Below are 17574 nucleotides of genomic sequence, written 5' to 3'. Positions count from 1 at the left end.
AGGAACCCTTCCCCCGATGCAAGACGGTCGTAGAAACCGTACAGCTGGAAGAGTCCTTGAGGGTCATCTAGTCCAACCCACTGCACGACGCAGGAAATTAATAACCACATCTTCCCCCCCCTCCCCCAGTGACTCCTGCTCCATGCCCAGAAGAAGGCAAAAACCACCAGGATGCCCTGGGCCAATCTGGCCTGGAGGAAAATGCCTTCCTAACCAATGTTCCCTCTAAGCTATGGAGTCCTCTGAGCAAAAATTCTACTTTGTGAGCTACTGGCATTACAGTTGTGAGCAGGTAGTTTGGCTACTGCATCAATTCGTTTGCTCTGGAGCCCCTCCTTCCTGAGCCGAGACAAAAAATGTGTGAGCCGGAGGCTAAAAAACTGTGAGCTGGCTCACACAAACTCAGCTTAGAGGGAACACTGTTCCTGACCCCAAAGTGGCAACTGGCATTACCCTGAGCCAGTAAGAAAGGGCCGCAAGAGCCAAGCACTGAGGCAACCCTTCCTGCCCTCCCTCTCGTGATCTGCTGAATTCAGAAAATCAGCCTTGCTGTCAGGTGGGCACCTGGCCTCTGCTTGAAAACCTCCACAGGAGGAGAGCCCACCACCTCCCGAGGAAGCCTGGATGTCGTGAGGGCCACAGAAATAAACAACTTGAAAAGGGGATGAGACAGATTCACGGAGGTTAAGTCTATCAATGGCTCCTAGTCACGGTGAGTGAGGGGAACCTCCATATTCGGAGGCATGAAGCCTCTGAATCCCAGAGCCAGGAGGCAACACCGGGGGAAGGCCTCAGCTTCCGTGGCATGTTGTTGGCCCTCCAGAGGAACTGCTTGGCCCCTGTGTGAGACAGGATGCTGGACTAGAGGGACCCTCACTGGTCTGATCCTGCAGGGCATGGAGGCTGAGGCCTTCCCCTGATGTTGCCTCCTGGCTCTGGGATTCAGAGGCTTCGTGCCCCTGAACGTGGAGGTTCCCCTCAGTCACCCCTCAGTCGCCACTGACAGACTTCATGAATCTGTCTAATGCCCTTTGAAAGCTGTCTGTGCCGGTCGTCATCACGACATACCCTGGCAGCGAATTCCACATTTTCATCACTCACTGTGTAAAGAAGTGTATCCTTTTGTCCACCCTGAATCTACTGCCCATCGGCTTCGTGAGATGTCCTCGAATTCCAGGGTTTTTTGAGAAAGGGGGGGGGGGGGGTTCTTTTTGTCAAACCCCCCCCCCCTCCATGTATGGCACCAGATAAGCCGACCAATGCTCCCTCTAAGCTGTGGAGTCCTGTGAGCAAGAACTCTACTTTGTGAGCGACTGGCATTAAAGCTGTGAGCGAGCGATTGGGCTGCTGCATAAATCCGTTTGCTCTGGAGCCCTCCTTCCTGAGCTGAGACAAAAGTGTGTGAGCCGGAGGCTAAAAAACTGTGAGCTAGCTCACACTAACTCAGCTTAGAGGGAACACTGGAGGAGACCCAAGCCAGGGTAAATGTGATGTAGGCTAATAGCACACGTGATGTTGCCATTAGAAGGGTCGAGGAGTTTTGGGACAGCACAAGGCCAAGACGCAGCCCCCGCTGGTCTCAGAAGTCCCCCTTTATGAAAGACGGATCGAGAGACGCCACCCAAAGAATACCTACCCAGGTTGTATTCCTGCACGCTGCTTATGTACCCGTAGAGAGCACAGTGCCCAAAGATGACCAGCATCACGATGCTGCCGTCGTCCCTCGTGACGATGTGTGCCGAATGGCCGACGACGGCATACTGCTCTTTGGCTTTGGGGAACTCTTGGACCCAGGACTGGTTTGCAATGTGGAAGACCCACAGCTCGCTGGTTACGTTCCCCGTTTCGTCTACCTTGCCTCCATACATGTAGATTTTATTCTGGGGGGAAAGAGTGGATTAAAATGTGACCCGACACCGGAACACTCAAGAGTATGAAGCGCAGCGGCAAACGCAAGACACAGTTGCGCGTACACACGTATTGTGCAGAAGACGAAGAAGAGACTGGATTTATACCCCACCCTTCACTCAAGTCTCAGAGTGTCTTACAAACTCCTTTCCCTTCCCCTCCCCACAACAGACACCCTGTGAGGTCGGTGGGGCTGAGAGAGCTCTTTACAGCTCAGCCAACAAAACTTGTTCCCCCCTGAACGTTGAGTTGCCTCTTACGGTAGGCCGAATGGCCCCATATCTATCAGGTATACAAGCACCACAACAAAATAGAGCCTTTTCTCTAGCAAGATTCAATGTAATTCCATCAGCAATCTTACATGGGAGATATAATAACACAGTATATGCAGATAGGCTTTGCTCCTACAATCCTGGATGTATTGAATCTGTTTCGCATATTTGTTTGCATTGCCAACATTATGTGGTTTTACGTGCTATATATTTAAATCCCATCCTAGCCAACATGACGAACCTCTCTGATGCCTTAAAAGTGCACCGTCTTCTAAATGACTCTGATCCAGAAATGTCAATGAACGTGGCCATGTTTTTACAATCAGTGATAAAACTACGTCAGGTAAATTTCCAATGAGTAAAAGTTTTACGCTACATTATGTTTTATGTTTGGCTTTAAAAGTATAATGTTTAAATGTATAATGTTTGGTTTTAAATGTATATTCCTTTTTATAGTAATCCTTTTAAGGTACTTTATGCCAATAAAGGTTAACTGAACCGAACCGAACTGCTCTTGAGAGAACAGCTCTGACAGAACTATGGCCTGCCCAAGGTCATCCAGCAGCTGCATGTGGAGGAGTGGGGAATCTGTCTTCAGGAACATTGTAGTGGTCTGCAGTGGGGGGATGGAGAAGGGCAGAAATTGCTGCCCATCTTCTCATGGAGGAAGCACCCTCAAACTATCAGAACTGCCATGCCTGGATACAAGCTCCTGTTTCTTAAGAGCTACACAGGAAGAATTTTGGCAGACCTGGTCCCCAAAGAAAGCCCCTCCGCACACCATTCTTCATAGAGGAGGGGGCTATGGCTCAGGGGTAGAGTATCTGCTTGACATGCAGAAGGTCCCAGGTTCAATCTCTGGTATCTCCAGTTACGAAAAATGATCAGGTAGTAAGGCGATGTAAAAGACTTTGCTTGAGACCCTGGAGAGCCAGTCTGAGTAGACAAGACTGATGCTGATGGTCCAAGGGTCTGACACGATATAAGGCAGTGTCATTTCAGAAGGGCCCATGGCTCAGTGGTAGAGCATCTGCTTAGCATGCAGAAGGACCCAGGTTCAATCCCTGGCATCTCCAGTTAAAAAGGACCAGGCAGTAGGTGATGGGAAAGGCCTCAGCCTGAGACCCTGGAGAGCTGCAAAGAGGGGGCTGTGGCTCAATGGCAGAGCATCGGCTTGGCATGCAGAAGGTCCCAGGTTCAATCCCCGGCATCTCCAGTTAAAAAGGACCAGGCAGTAGGTGATGGGAAAGGCCTCCGCCTGAGACCCTGGAGAACTGTAAAGAGGGGCTGTGGCTCAGTGGCAGAGCATCTGCTCGACATGCAGAAGGTCCCAGGTTCAATCCCCGGCATCTCCAGTTAAAAAGAGCAGGTAGTAGATGATGTGAAAGACCTTTCTTTGCCTGAGACCCTGGAGAGCCGCTCCTAATCTGAGCGGACAATTCTGACCTTGATGGACCAAAGGTCTGATCCAGTATAATGCAGTTTCCTGTGCGTTTCAATTTCGGGGAGGTGCTGTGGCTCAGTGGTAGAGCCTCTGCTTGGCTTGCACAAAGCCCCAGGTTTAGTCCCTGGCAATGCTCCCTCAAAACTGTGGAGTCTTGTGCGCAAAAATTCTACTTTGAAAGTTGTGGCATGAAAGTTGTGAGTGAGCGATCTGGCTGCTGCATAAATTAGTTTGCTCTGGAGCCCCTCCTTCCTGAGCTAAGAGAAAAAATGTGTGACCCGGAGGCTAAAAAAATGCGAGCTAGCTCACACTAACTCAGCTTAGAGGGAACACTGGCTCCCCGGCATCTCTAGTTAAAAGGCTCAAGGTAGTAGCTGATGGGAAAGACCTCTGCCTGAGACCCTGGAGAGCACGGAGAGGAGGAGGAGGAGGAGACTGGATTTATACCCTGCCCTACACTACCCGAAGGAGTCTCAGAGCGGCTTACAATTTCCTTTCCCTTCCCCTCCCTACAACAGACACCCTGGGAGGTAGGTGGGGCTGAGAGAGCTCTGAGAGAACTGCTCTTGAGTGAACAGCCCTGAGAGAACTTGTGACTGACCCACGGTCACACCAGCAGCTGCATATGAAGGAGTTGAGAATCGAACCTGGTTCTCCCAGGTATAGTCTGCACTCCTAACCATTACATCAAACTGACTCTCAGAGGGGCCGTGGCTCAGTGGTAAAGCATCTGCTTGGCATGCAGAAGGTCCCAGGTTCAATCCCCAGCATCTCCAGTTAAAAAGGACCTGGCAGGAGGTGATGGGAAAGATCTCTCTGCCTGAGATCCAGGAGAACTGTAAAGATGGGCTGTAGCTCAGTGGTAGAGCATCTGCTTGGCATGCAGAAGGTCCCAGTTTCAATCCCCGGCATCTCCAGTTAAAAGAGATCAGGTAGGAGGTGATGGGAAAGACCTGTCTGCCTGAGACCCTGGAGAGCCGCTGCCGGCCTGCGTAGACGATACTGACCTTGCTGGACCGAGGGTCTGATTCAGCAGAAGGACAGACTCACGTATCAATCCTGTAACCACTTAAAAGTTGTCTGCCCACCTTGATCTCCTGTTTGGCTTAACAGGGATGGGAACTGCTGCCACAACCTTGCAGGGTGTGTTTACCGCTTCTCCGGGGAGACAACGTTCACCCAAGACGGAGCCAGAAAACAAAAGAGTGTCGAGAACAAAAGCCACCTACTTCGTGCAGGGCCACCGAATGTCCGTATCTGATCCCTACGGCGTTCACGCTGCTGTTCAAAGGCAGCCATTCTTTGGTCACGAGGTCGTACCTGTGGAGCGGAGGGTAGCAAGACATATGGATGGGTACTTTGGCACTCGAGCATGCAGCTGGTATTCACACGCCTTGATACACGAGGCAGAACGTGGGAAACCGAGAGCGCACGCCCAAAAGGTGGTATGTAAACTAAAAACCTACAAATCAAACCGAAACAAATTCAGTAATGACAACATTGACAACTTTAACTACTGCTTTTGGAAGGGTGGAAGGGGCTGCGGGGGCTCAAGGGGTTAAGACGCTGAACTGCAGACTGGAAGGTCGAGAGTTCAGCAGTTTGAGACCCGGGGGCCTGCCAACCTAGCAGTTCGAAAGCAAGAAATTGAAAGTAGTTAAACAGGTACCGCTTTGGTGGGAAGGTCACGGCGTTCCGTGGGCCTCGGCATTTAGTCATGCCCAGGGGTCATTTCGTAGAAAAAGAGGTGCAGGAGCTCATTAGCATCACTCATTAGCATCACTCATTTGCGTATGCCACACCCCCTGACCTCACCCACCACTTAGGCGCCACTGGACTCTTTTGGAATGCTAGCTATTTGGGGGGGGGGAATGTGCAGATCTGTCCCCGCAGAGGAGGGAGAGCTTGTACCTGAATAAAACTTGGTCTTAAAGGTGCCACTGGACTGTTTTGGAATGCTAGCTATTTGGGGGGGGGGGGATGGGCAGATCTGTCCACTGGACTCTTTTGGAATGCTAGCTATTGGGGGGGGGGAATGTGCAGATCTGTCCCCGCAGAGGAGGGAGAGCTTGTACCTGAATAAAACTTGGTCTTAAAGGTGCCACTGGACTGTTTTGGAATGCTAGCTATTTGGGGGGGGGGGAATGTGCAGATCTGTCCCCGCAGAGGAGGGAGAGCTTGTACCTGAATAAAACTTGGTCTTAAAGGTGCCACTGGACTGTTTTGGGCCGGGGGGGAGCTCTGCAACTTACCTGGCTGCTTCTTGCTCTGACTGAGGGCTGCTGGGAGCAGGGGGTGGGGCTTGTTGCATGTGCCTGCCCCCCGGGCTCTTTACTGCCGGAGCTCCGCTCCTGTGCGCTCCTGCAGGAAATGACCCCTGCACATGACCACGGAAACATCACCGGACAGCGCTGGCTCTTCGGCTTGGAAACGGAGATGAGCACCACATCCCTAGAGTCTAATTCAACTGGCTTTCGAGCAAGGGAGACCTTTGCCTTTACCTTACCAAGATGGGTGGCTGATTCTCAGGACGTCCTGGGAGAGGATTCCCTGGCAGCAGAGTAAAACTGTGTTTAGGATCCCAGGGTAACGCGTTTAAGAGCACAATTACGCGAGTTCGCCCCGCCCACGGAGCCTGATCCCGTTCAAACCCTGAAAGGAAGAAAAAAAACTCTACACTTGACTCACGCCAAAACCATCTGGGCGTCCGTGTGATTGAACATGTAACCGCCAACCACCCACATGATGTCATCTTGGGCCACGGCTTTATGGGATGCTCTGGGAAGTTTGGGGATGTGGAATTCCTCCCGCGTCCAAAACGACGCGTTCGCCGGGACTGGGACTGAGCAGTCGGTACCTGGGAGGGAAAAGATGTAATCAGACATTATGAAAAGACAAGTTCTGTTTCACACAAGAGCTCCGCCACGGTCGCGCCTCCCTCTATGAGTCAATTTCCCACTCGAACCCACGCAGCCGCGTTTTGACCCGCGGCTTCGCCAGATTTTCCCCGCGGATTTGTGATCCTCCCAGGTCACAGTCTTGAAGGCGCTACTGGACTCTTGCTCTTTTTAACCAGCACGCAGATGCAAAACGCCCCTAAACCTATGCCACTCAAGCGTCAGGAAGTCTTAAATTGCAGCAGGGCACAACCGACCTTGCCAGCCGGAGTGACACTCGCACCCTTGGGTGCCGTTCCCGCTGCAGTGCCCTCTCTCCGGGAAACCGCAGTCGTCGGGGCAGTGTGGGACGTCGCAGGCGTCCCCCTTCCACTGCTTCATGCACTCGCATGCCACCACCTCGCTGCCGTTGCTGGGCCGGCACTGCCCCCGGCCCGAACAGTCCTGGGGACACACGTTGATGCTGAAAAGAAGCAGACGGGGTCAAGCTTCTCGCCTCCGGGTTCGGTGACAGAAAGAAAGGTTGATACTGAAATTTATTTATTTTATCAACGTACGGCATTTCTAGCCCACCTTCATCGCTTGGACGCAAGGCGGAATACGCAGAGGGTGTCAGCCACTGTTCCCTCTAAGCTGAGTTAGTGTGAGCTGGCTCACAGTTTCTTAGCCTCCGGCTCACACATTTTTTTGCCTTAGCTCAGGAAGGATGGCTCCAGTGCAAACTAATTTATGCAGTAACCAAATCACCTGCTCACAACTTTAATGCCAGTAGCTCACAAAGTAGAATTTTTGCTCAAAGGACTCCACAGCTTAGAGGGAACATTGGCCGTAAGCTAAGTACGAGCAGCCAGTGCGATGCGGCAACAAAAAGGGCTAATGCGATCTTGGGGTGTATCCACAGAGGCATAACATCCAAATCTCAAGATGCCATAGTCCTGCTGTACACTGCATGGGTCAGGCCGCACCTGGAGTATTGTGTGCAGTTCTGGAGGCCTCCCTTCAAAAAGTATGTGGAGAATGGGGCAGGTGCAGAGGAGAGCGACGAAGATGATCGGGGGCCTGGAGACCAAGCCCTGTTAGGAAAGGCTCAGGGACTCGGGGATGTTCAGTCTGGAGAAGAGGAGGTGGAGAAAGGACAGGATTGCTCTCCTGAAGGATTTGAAGGGCTGTCACTTGGAGGAGGAGGGTAGAGAGATGTTCCCCCTGGCAGCAGAGGAGAGGACTCGCAATAATGGGTTTAAATTAAGGGGGGGGAGAACATGCCTGCTGGATGGGTGGGGGTGCCTTATACTGAATCAGACCCTTGGTCCATCAAAGTCAGTATTATCTACTCAGACTGGCAGCAGCTCTCCAGGGTCTCAGGCAGCGGTCTTCCACATCACCTCCTGCCAGATCTTTTAACTGGAGAACTTGGGACCTTCTGCATGCCAAGCAGATACTCCACCATTGAGCCACGGCCCCTTCCCAAGTAGGTAGCGCGGGCCAGGTGGGGCATAGAGAAAGGAGCAGCAGCCATGGCTTGGATCACGGGCTTTACGGGAACACCAGCTCATACAGCAGCGGGGGCCAACGTGGGAGCGAGATTTGTCAACGGCCTCAGCCACGAGGCGCTTTTGCCAGGCGAGGAACTTCAGCCAGCCCTGCTCAACAGGAACGCCGCAATCCCCATTCATCATCCTGTCGAGAATTCAGACAGGCAGGGCTCAGCCCCTGTATGCGCTGTTTCAGCAATGTGCTTAGGCGGCGACTGGGTGTAATGCGAACTGTGGCCACAAGATGGTAGTGCGGTTTTTAGGATACTAAGCGCAAAAGCTGCAGCGGGGTGCTTTTTATTTCGACTTGCAGTCTCGCAGCTTCCAGAGAAAGATTAGAAGCTGCTTTTTGGAAAAGAGGATCTTGGAGGAAGCTGGCCTACGCGGCTCAGAGCTAGCATACCTTAAGGACCGCCTTCATCCACAGGGCCCTCCCTGTCTGCTCCGGTTGTCCTCGTGTGCCCCCCCACCCTTGGAGGCCAGAGGAGTGACAACCCAAGAAAGGGCGGTCTTTGGTCAAGGCAGCCGAGCTCTGGATCTCTCCCTCCCAAGGAAGATCCATCTGTCTCCATCTAGTCTGTCTCCGTCTATTGTTGTCTCTGCCGGCAGGCGAAGACTTTTTTCTTTAGTTTGGTTTGGCATCCCTCCAATAACTGCTATTGGCCCTCTTCTCTGATCGCGCTGTTGTTTATATGTTTTTACTAAATTGCTTTAAACGTTTTATTGTTGGGTCTTTGCAAGTGTCATGAAAGAGCCAAGCTGTTGTTTTTTATATGCAAACGTTAGCTAGTTTGCTTAGAGCCAATGAGCGGCAGAGTAGATTGAGAGCCAGTGTGGTGTAGCGGTTAGGAGCGCGGACTCTAATCTGGGAGAACCGGGTTTGATTCCCCCACTCCTTTGCGTGCTGCTGCTGGTGTGACCTTGGGTCAGTCCCAAGTTCTCTCAGAGGTGTTCTCTCACGAGCAGTCCTCGAGAGGGCTGTCTCAGCCCCACCTACCTCACAGGGTGTCTGTAGTGGGGAGGGGAAGGGGAAGGAGATTGTAAACCGCTCTGAGGCTCCTTTGGTTAGCGAAGGGCAGGGTATAAATCCAATCTCTTCTTCTTCTCTTCGTCTTCTTCCCATCAGAAAGGGGGAGGTCTTATTCTTAATGAGACTGACCATTGGCTAATCAATATACTGGAGATGGGACGTGCTATTTGGCACGTACATCCGCTTATTTATGTATTTATTTATTATATTTATGAATCGCCCCACCCCTCCTACTGCAGGGCTCTGGGCACTGTACAACCAGAGATAAAACAAGATAAAATTAATTAAAACATTAGTACAAAAAATTGGGGGGGGGACCTCCTTTCCTTTGTTCTCACTCAACAACACACAAGAGACTAATCGCCGACAAACAAGATGGAGTTGGAACTAGAAGTTTAGTTTAGACTTCATTGTTTTTTCTTCCCATGCAACCCTTCCCTAATTTTCTAGTTTTCTTAGAAGTTAAACACACACGTGTTTCTGACGCTTTATTTCCGCAGCGCTTTATGCACTCTGCTAAATATCCAACAATTAAACCAAACTTATTTTAAATGCCTTTTTAAAGTTTCCAATGTTTTCATGCTTGCCACCTTGGGGACCTTTTTTGGGCAGTAAGGCGGCCTAGAAACGTTTTAAATTGAATAAAGAAATAAAGATCAGGTTTGCTTAAAAAAGGGACACCACATATTACCCAGAATGCATTTAGTGCAACATAGGAATGTGAATTCTGCTGCAGCATCAACAATACAACATAAATATGGACACCATCAGCTATTCTTGCTCTTGTTAAGTGTGAAAAAATCACCTGGTGAACCATTATTTTCTAAGAAATTTAGGGTGTGGTCACACACACTAAATTATACACTTTCAATCCACTTCCAATGCACTTTCCAACTGGATCTTGTCAGTTCACATAGCAAAATCCAGTTGGAAAGTGCACTGAAAGTAGATTATTTTGCATGTGTGACCACAGCGAAAATGACCTTTTAGACACAGGATTTCCCATCCACAAAGAAAGAAGAAGAAGAAGAAGAAGAGATTGGATTTCTACCCCGCCCTTCACTACCCAAAGGAGTCTCAGAGCGGCTTACAAACTCCTTTCCCCTTCCCCTTCTCACAACAGACACCCTGTGAGGTAGAAGAAGAAGAAGAGATTGGATTTCTACCCCGCCCTTCACTACCCAAAGGAGTCTCAGAGCGGCTGACAAACTCCTTTCCCTTCCCCTCCCCCCAACAGACACCCGGTGAGGTAGAAGAAGAAGAAAAGATTGGATTTATACCCCGCCCTTCATTACCCAAAGGAGGCTCAGAGCGGCTTACAAACTCCTTTTTCTTCCCCTCCCCACAACAGACACCCTGTGAGGTAGGTGGGGGGCTGAGAGAGCTCTAACGGAAACTGCTCTTTTTCAAGGACAGCTCCGACAGAACTATGGCTTGCCCAAGGTCATCCAGCAGGTGCGAGGGGAGGAGTGGGGAATCAGACCCGGTTCTCCCAGATTAGAGTCCGTGCACTTAACCACTGCATTGTATGTCTACACACAGATGTCTTGCGGCAACTTAAATACTAACACTTTTAATGTAAAGACTAGCACGTTTTATTCTTAAGGCTTCAGTTTGCAAGACCTGACCAGGGTCCTTTCCGCATCGGCCTGCCACTCTGGATTTTCTCAGTGTTCAAGTCGGGGCAATTTATGTCCAGGGCAAAACAGCATCCAAGTAACCCGGGGCAACAGCAGGCTGAAACCAGGCTGACCACTGAAGGGAGGGAATGTAATGCAGGGGGGGGGGACAAAATGAAAAGAAGGTTGGACTCGATTTTAGTGTAGAATGTAGGGGAGAACTGGATTGAAAAAGAAGGCTGCATTGGATTTTAATGCAGAATGGCTTGGAGGACACTGCGGCGAACATGGATTTAAAGAAGAGTGCGGAAAGGGCCATGGGGCTGTCAACAGCCAGGGCCTTCTCGGTGGAGGCTCCATCCTGGTGGAATGAGCTTCCAGAAGAGATCAGGGCCCCCCGTGGAACCGCTTACAGTTCCGCAGGGCCTGTAAGACGGAGCTCTTCCGCCAGGCTTCTGGAGCCGCCGTCACCAATGAACATCATCAACAATTTGTAGTTGAAGGGCAGGAAGCCCTGCTGCCTCTGGAATCTATAACATCAGCCTGTGTCGGCCGCCTGTAAGACACCTGGAGTAGACCCAGGAGCCAGTTTAGAGTAGAAAGAACCAATGTGGTCGCCATCGTGATTTAGCAACAACGGTACTAGCACTTACTGTACTGTTCCAGGGCTCTTTTTGTAGAAAAAGCTCAGCAGGACCTCATTAGCATTAGGCCAAACCCAACAGCAGAAACTCATTAGCATATTAGGCCACACCCCTGACAGCACAGCACATTAGCACATTAGGCCACACCCCCATGTTACCAGAAGTGTGCTCATCCAGCCATACCCACCTTTTGCTTCTTCTTCTGTTTACCTTATTTGTTGTCAAAACCCAGGGCTTTTTTTGTAGCAGGGACTCCTTTGCATGTTAGGCCACACACCCCTGATGTAGCCAATCCTAATGAGTTCCTGCTGTTGGGTGTGGCCTGTTATGCTAATGAGTTCCTGCTGGGCGTGGCCAACTTGGAAGCCAGCCGAAACTCCGTTCCTGTGCGTTCCTGCCCAAAAATAGTCCTGCTGTTAACTGGTTTTAGCATTGTTCTAAATGTTTTAAATTGCGGTATTGCAAATACACTGGTTTTATGTAAGCCACCCTGAGCGAGCCGTGGCTGGGAGAGAGGGGTATAAATCTGAGAAATAAATAAAATAAATAAATAAATGACAGGACCTTTGGGAAGTCATTAATTCATAAAGTCACCATAAGTCAGAAGCAACTTGACAGTACTTTAACACACAACCCACAAGACTCCTATTTTCACAGGATCGTTTTACCATATGTGGTGATTATGCGACAGAGCTAAGAAATGTTGGGCAGGGACACATGAATCTGTACAAAAGGTTTTGAAATGCAATGTACCTTTTACTCCTGAAATATTTCTGTTGAACATCTTACCCGATAATTTTAAAAGCGATGACTCTTATTTGCTAATATATATAACCACCTCAGCTAGAATATTGTATGCCAAATACTGGGGGAGCCAAGAAATACCAAGTATAGAAGAATTCATTAACAAAATATTAGAAGCAGCAGAGATGGACAAACTAACCTTAACTCTGAAGGATCATACTGAAAAGTCATTTGAACACACATGGTGGAGATTTTATAAATGGTATGAGAACTATATCCATACTAAGACAGGACAAGGTATATAAAAACAAGGAGAAGAGAAGAAATAGACTTCAAGAACTTAACTTTTGACAATATTGGTTGCATTAAATCTTGGTTTACTATGAGGTGTAAGCTTTAAGTAACAGATAGTTGGCTTTAAAGTATATATTCACATAATGTAACCCCAATTTTATGTTTGTGTTTGTTATATGTTTGTGTCATGTCTGTGTCATAGAAAACATAAAAAAAATTATACCCAAAAAAAAAAAAGACTCCTATTTTCATGTTCTGTCTCTTAACACACGGAGATCTGGAAAAACTTTCTACACTGGTTCCACGGAGCAGCTCCAACCAGGGGTCATTTCGTAGAAAAAGAGATGCAGGAGCTCATTAGCATAACTCATTCGCGTAACTTATTTGCATAGGCCACACCCCCTGACATCACCGGAAGTGTGTCGGAAGGCAACACCCACCACTCAGGCTCCATTGGACTGTTTTGGATTGCTAGCTGTTGGGGGAGGGGGGACGTGCAGTGGAGGGAGAGCTTGTACCTGAATAAAACTTGGTCTTAAAGGTGCCACTGGACTGTTTTGGATTGCTAGCTATTGGAGGGAGGGAGAACGTGCAGATCTGTCCTCGCAGAGGAGGGAGAGCTTGTACCTGAATAGAACTTGGTCTTAAAGGTGCCACTGGACTGTTTTGGACCAGGGGGCCGGGGTGGGGCTCTGCAGCTTACCTGGCTTCTTCTTGCTCTGACTGAGGGCTGCTGGGACTTACTGCATGTGCCCGCCCCCTTGGTTCTTTACTGCCGGAGCTCCGCTCCCATGCGCTCCTGCGGGAAATGACCCCTGGCTCCAACTTACTTGTAGGTGATGTTAAATCCTGTCAAGTTGTAAGCAGCATCACTGAAGAAATGCAGGAGGGCATAGCCGGAGGTGGCCACGACTTCTGGGACTGTCTCGTTGCTCTCTCCCTCCGGTACAATGAGGCCACTGGAAGGAAGACAGGACGGTTGCAGTAAGATGGTAGATTTTAGCACACAGCCCAAAATGCACACAGAAAATACCCAAGAGCTGAAAACGCAGGCTTAAGAAGTTCCGTGCAGCTGCGATGGAGGCCCTGGCCAGAAGCCCAGAAAAATATACGAAAAGAAGATCAGACAGCAAATGTACGATGCCAAAAGAAAAAACTGTGCACCAAGACGCTGACGTTTCAGAATTGCTAATATACTGAAGGAGAATCAGAAAATGCAAAAGTGATTCAAAATGCTGTGTATACAACAATCGGAAATAAGAGTCCTTCAGTAAAATATATCAAATACTAAATTATTCCAAGAGTTTTTTGTTCAAACAGTTCCAAGATGTAATTAGTTCCACAGTGGTTTATTCCAACGAAGGTTCCGGATATTGATAACTTCGTCGCGATACTCTTCTTCAAGAAGTAATAACTACTGCATATTTTTCATAAGCATATTTTTCTTAAGTATCTGAGGTCTAGATGTATCGACAATCTTCTCCCATACCAAAAGTATATTATTCGTACAGATGGGCAACCAGTCACAATTTTGGGGGGAGGCTACTCCGTAACATCAACAAGCTGATATTGCCTCTCACACGTTAAAGTGCGCTTTAAACTCACACCTTAAAGTGCAACGGCGGTGTTGTTTTAGACATTTTACATCATCTGCTATGCAACTCTGTGCGCCGACAGTTTCTACAAAATTCCGTCACTAAAACAGAACTCTCACTGGCTGGGTTGACTACCGAAGATTCCCCCTCTGAAACGTTCACCAGTTTTTCACTGTGTAGCCGCAGGTCCCCAACCTTTTCCAGCATGCATAAGAACATAAGAACATAAGAGATGCCAATGTTGGATCAGGCCAAAGGCCCATCCAGTCCAACACTCTGTATCCCACAGTGGCCAGAAATACCAGTGCCATCAGGAGGTCCACCAGTGGGGCCAGGACATTAGAAGCCCTCCCACTGTTGACCCCCCCTCCCAAGCACCAAGATGACAGAGCATCACTTGCCCCAGAGTCCCTATCTATACCTTGTGGCTAATAGCCACTGATGGACCTCTGCTCCATATGCTTATCTAATTCCCTTTTGAAGACGTCCATGCTTGTAGCCGCCACCACTTCCTGTGGCAGTGAATTCCAAGTGTTAATCACTCTTTGGGCACCTTTGGAATTCTGACACACTGGGATGGGCGCAACCACCAAATGGCTGCTATAAAACGGAGGCCACGGGAGGCGGGGCCAGCCACAAAATGGCTGCTGCAGCTTACCTTCGACCACAAAGTGAAGATCCCTCTGCTGTGGCGCCAGCAGCTGCCGAAGCAAAATGTTTAAAAATCTGCACAGTCAATCAATATTTCCAGTGGCCCATCGGAAGCTCTGCTGGGCAAAAGCCGCACTTGGTCCTGCCCACTTTCTGAAAACACTTGGAGGGGGGGCAAAGAAAGTGTTGACGGGATCCACGGCCGTGGGCACGGTGATGGGGACACTAATGCAGGCCAAGGATAGGGGTGCCAGACCCCCCCCATGGGGGAGGGGCTCCCCTGCTCCCTGGCTCCACTTCTCCACCACTGATTAGCTAACCGGGCGGGGGGGGGGCTTACTGCAAAAAAAGGGGGGAGGAACACCCAACGTTTTACTGGTGTGCCTACGTGACTTCAATGTGACCTGGCTGGAAGTAATACAGGCAGGGCTCTTTTTGTAGCAGGAACTCCTTTGCATATTATGCCACACACCCCTAATGTAGCCAATCCTCCAAAAGCTTACAAAGCTCTTCTTACAGGGGCTACTGTAAGCTCTTGGAGGATTGGCTACATTAGGGGGGTGTCGCTTAATATGCAAAGGAGTTCCTGCTGCAAAAAGAGCCCTGACAGGCATGTCAGGGATGTTGGAGTGATGCTCTGGTTTCTGGGCAAAAACTCTATGGTATGACTCCGTGACCAACCCCTCTGAAGAAAGGCTGAGGGACTCTATGGTAGAGACTCCCTTGCTCCTGGTAAGCCACTCCCGTTCCCTGCCAGCTGTCAACCCTAGCCAAAGATGACGGCCACCGTTGTTTGAAATAAGGAGAAAGAGAACCGTTCTAAAACTGTGTATATTCTTAGTGGAAGCAGATACCCAACCAGGACCACTCCCAAAGGAAGATCCGTTATTTACCGTGTCCATTTATATCATATCCAGAAAAGGCAGCTTACTGCAAACAAATGCGTAAGAATAACGAGACAGGCCCTTGGGTCTGTTCTGCACATTTCCCCAAGGGTGGAGATACATGACTAAACATAAAATGCTCCTAATTATATGAGAGACAGCTAGACGTGACGAGGAATTCATTTGTCGCTTTTCACGTGTCCTATGCGTTCGTGCAGAAAGCGGGAAAAGGCCGTCTTTTCCGAAACAACTGGAGAAAGGGCTGAATCCTGCTCCCTGCCTTGACTGCCTTACCATGTGGGCGCTCCGTCGATCAAAGGCTCTCTCTCTTTCAGCCTGGTCCCAACACTAGAGAGGTGAGCCAAATCTCAAGACCTCACAGTCCCGCTGTACACTGCATTGGTCAGGCCGCACCTGGAGTATTGTGTGTGCAGTTCTGGAGGCCTCACTTCCAAAAAGATGTGGACGGAATAAGACAGGTGCAGAAGAGAGCAGTGTGTGTGAACAAGATCCTGGGGTACAGGTGGGCCGTAAGCTAAGTACGAGCAGCCGGTGCGATGCGGCGACAAAAAAGGCTAATGCGATCTTGGGTTGTATCCACAGAGGTATAACATCCAAATCTCAAGATGTCATAGTCCTGCTGTACACTGCATGGGTCAGGCCACACCTGGAGTATTGTGAGCAGTTCTGTAGGACTCCCTTCAAAAAGTATGTGGAGAATGGGGCAGGTGCAGAGGAGAGCGACGAAGATGATCGGGGGCCTGGAGACCGAGCCCTGTGAGGAAAGGCTCAGGGACTCGGGGATGTTCAGTCTGGAGAAGAGGAGGTGGAGAAAGGACAGGATGGCTCTCCTGAAGGATTTGAAGGGCTGTCACTTGGAGGAGGGCAGGGAGCTGTTCCTGTTGGCAGCAGAGGAGAGGACTCGCAAGAAGGGGTTTAAATTAAGGGGGGGGGACATGCCTGCTGGATGCGGGGGTTGCCTTATACTGAATCAGACCCTTGTTGCATCAAAGTCAGTATTGTCTACTCAGACTGGCAGCAGCTCTCGAGGGTCTCAGGCAGCGGTCTTCCACATCACCTCCTGCCGGATCTTTTAACTGGAGAACCTGGGACCTTCTGCATGCCAAGCAGATACTCTACCATTGAGCCACGGCCCCTCCCCAAGTAAGAGTTCAGCAGTGGAACTGACTGCCTCGTGAGGCAGTGAGCTCCCCCTCCCTATCAGTCTTCAAGCCACGGTTGGACGAACACTTGTCAGGGTTACTCTAGGCCAGTGATGGCGAACCTTTTAGAGACCGAGTGCCCAAACTGTGACCGAAAGGACCAAGATCACCTGCGTATCCAAGGGAAGAACTGGGAAACGAATCACATGCGTTCCATCAGATTAGTTCTGTGTTCAAGGCCACCTGAAATTACATTTTGACCGTTCTTGGAAGGGATCCTTAGATGCCATCTAGTCCAACCCCACTGCTCAGTGCAGGATCAGCCTAGAGCAGTGATGGGGTACCTTTTATTTTTTTTTTGTAAAGATTTTATTAGCTCCCCTAAAAAGGGGAGGTATTTCGCTTAAAAGAAAAAAAAAGGGAAGGGTAGACAGCGGGAGAAAGAGAAAGCTGAGTGATATATAAACTGGTAAATTAAACTGTTAGTAATGTCCAATTAATCTTCTTGGGCTTCTTCTGTGTGTTGTCAAACTTCTTTTCTTAGTCCAGTCACATATAATTCTCTGTTAGTGTGTTAGTAATGTTCCCTTGAGTTTCTGTTAATGTTCCCTTGAGTTCCCTTGAGTTTCTGTTAATAAAAAAAGAAAAAATCTCTTCTGGACACAGTCAGAACCGCTTCTTTGCGTGTTGGGCACTTTTACTATCGCTGACGTGCAGGGGCTTCCTCTGTTGTCTTCTACTTCCGGCTTGTTAAATCCTCCTTCGGGTTGCTGTTAACATACTCAGTTCATGCACTATAAATCCTCTTCCTTTCATGCCTTGGAGGTCCCCAACTTTGAGAATGGTATTAATTTCATTTCGCTTTTATTTCCGCTCCCAAACTCTCTATTGGGTCCT

The 17574-nt window shown here is 49.4% G+C and overlaps 1 protein-coding gene and 2 non-coding genes across 3 annotated transcripts in view; 2 read left to right on the top strand and 1 right to left on the bottom strand.

Moving 5' to 3' along the window:
* Window positions 1-17574, bottom strand: part of ATRN (attractin) — a gene marked incomplete at its 3' end in the record, with an annotated part of 210107 nt that overhangs the window by 68055 nt on the left and 124478 nt on the right. Inside the window, exons 4-8 of the mRNA XM_015416364.1 lie at window positions 13215-13343; window positions 6779-6984; window positions 6313-6481; window positions 4854-4944; window positions 1637-1880 (exon numbers count right to left, since the gene is read on the bottom strand). Coding sequence (XP_015271850.1) covers window positions 1637-1880; window positions 4854-4944; window positions 6313-6481; window positions 6779-6984; window positions 13215-13343 — 839 coding nt within the window. The remainder of the gene's footprint in view (window positions 1-1636; window positions 1881-4853; window positions 4945-6312; window positions 6482-6778; window positions 6985-13214; window positions 13344-17574) is intronic.
* On the top strand, window positions 2979-3050 carry TRNAV-GAC. The gene has a single exon. It is a non-coding gene; the product is annotated as a tRNA-Val (tRNA).
* TRNAV-GAC lies at window positions 3464-3535 on the top strand. The gene has a single exon. It is a non-coding gene; the product is annotated as a tRNA-Val (tRNA).

This window comes from Gekko japonicus, unplaced genomic scaffold (genome assembly GCF_001447785.1).
Source record: "Gekko japonicus isolate JY-2015 unplaced genomic scaffold, Gekko_japonicus_V1.1 scaffold1256, whole genome shotgun sequence".
Classification (NCBI taxonomy): Eukaryota; Metazoa; Chordata; class Lepidosauria; order Squamata; family Gekkonidae; genus Gekko; species Gekko japonicus.
This window is presented reverse-complemented; position numbering and strand designations above follow the sequence as displayed.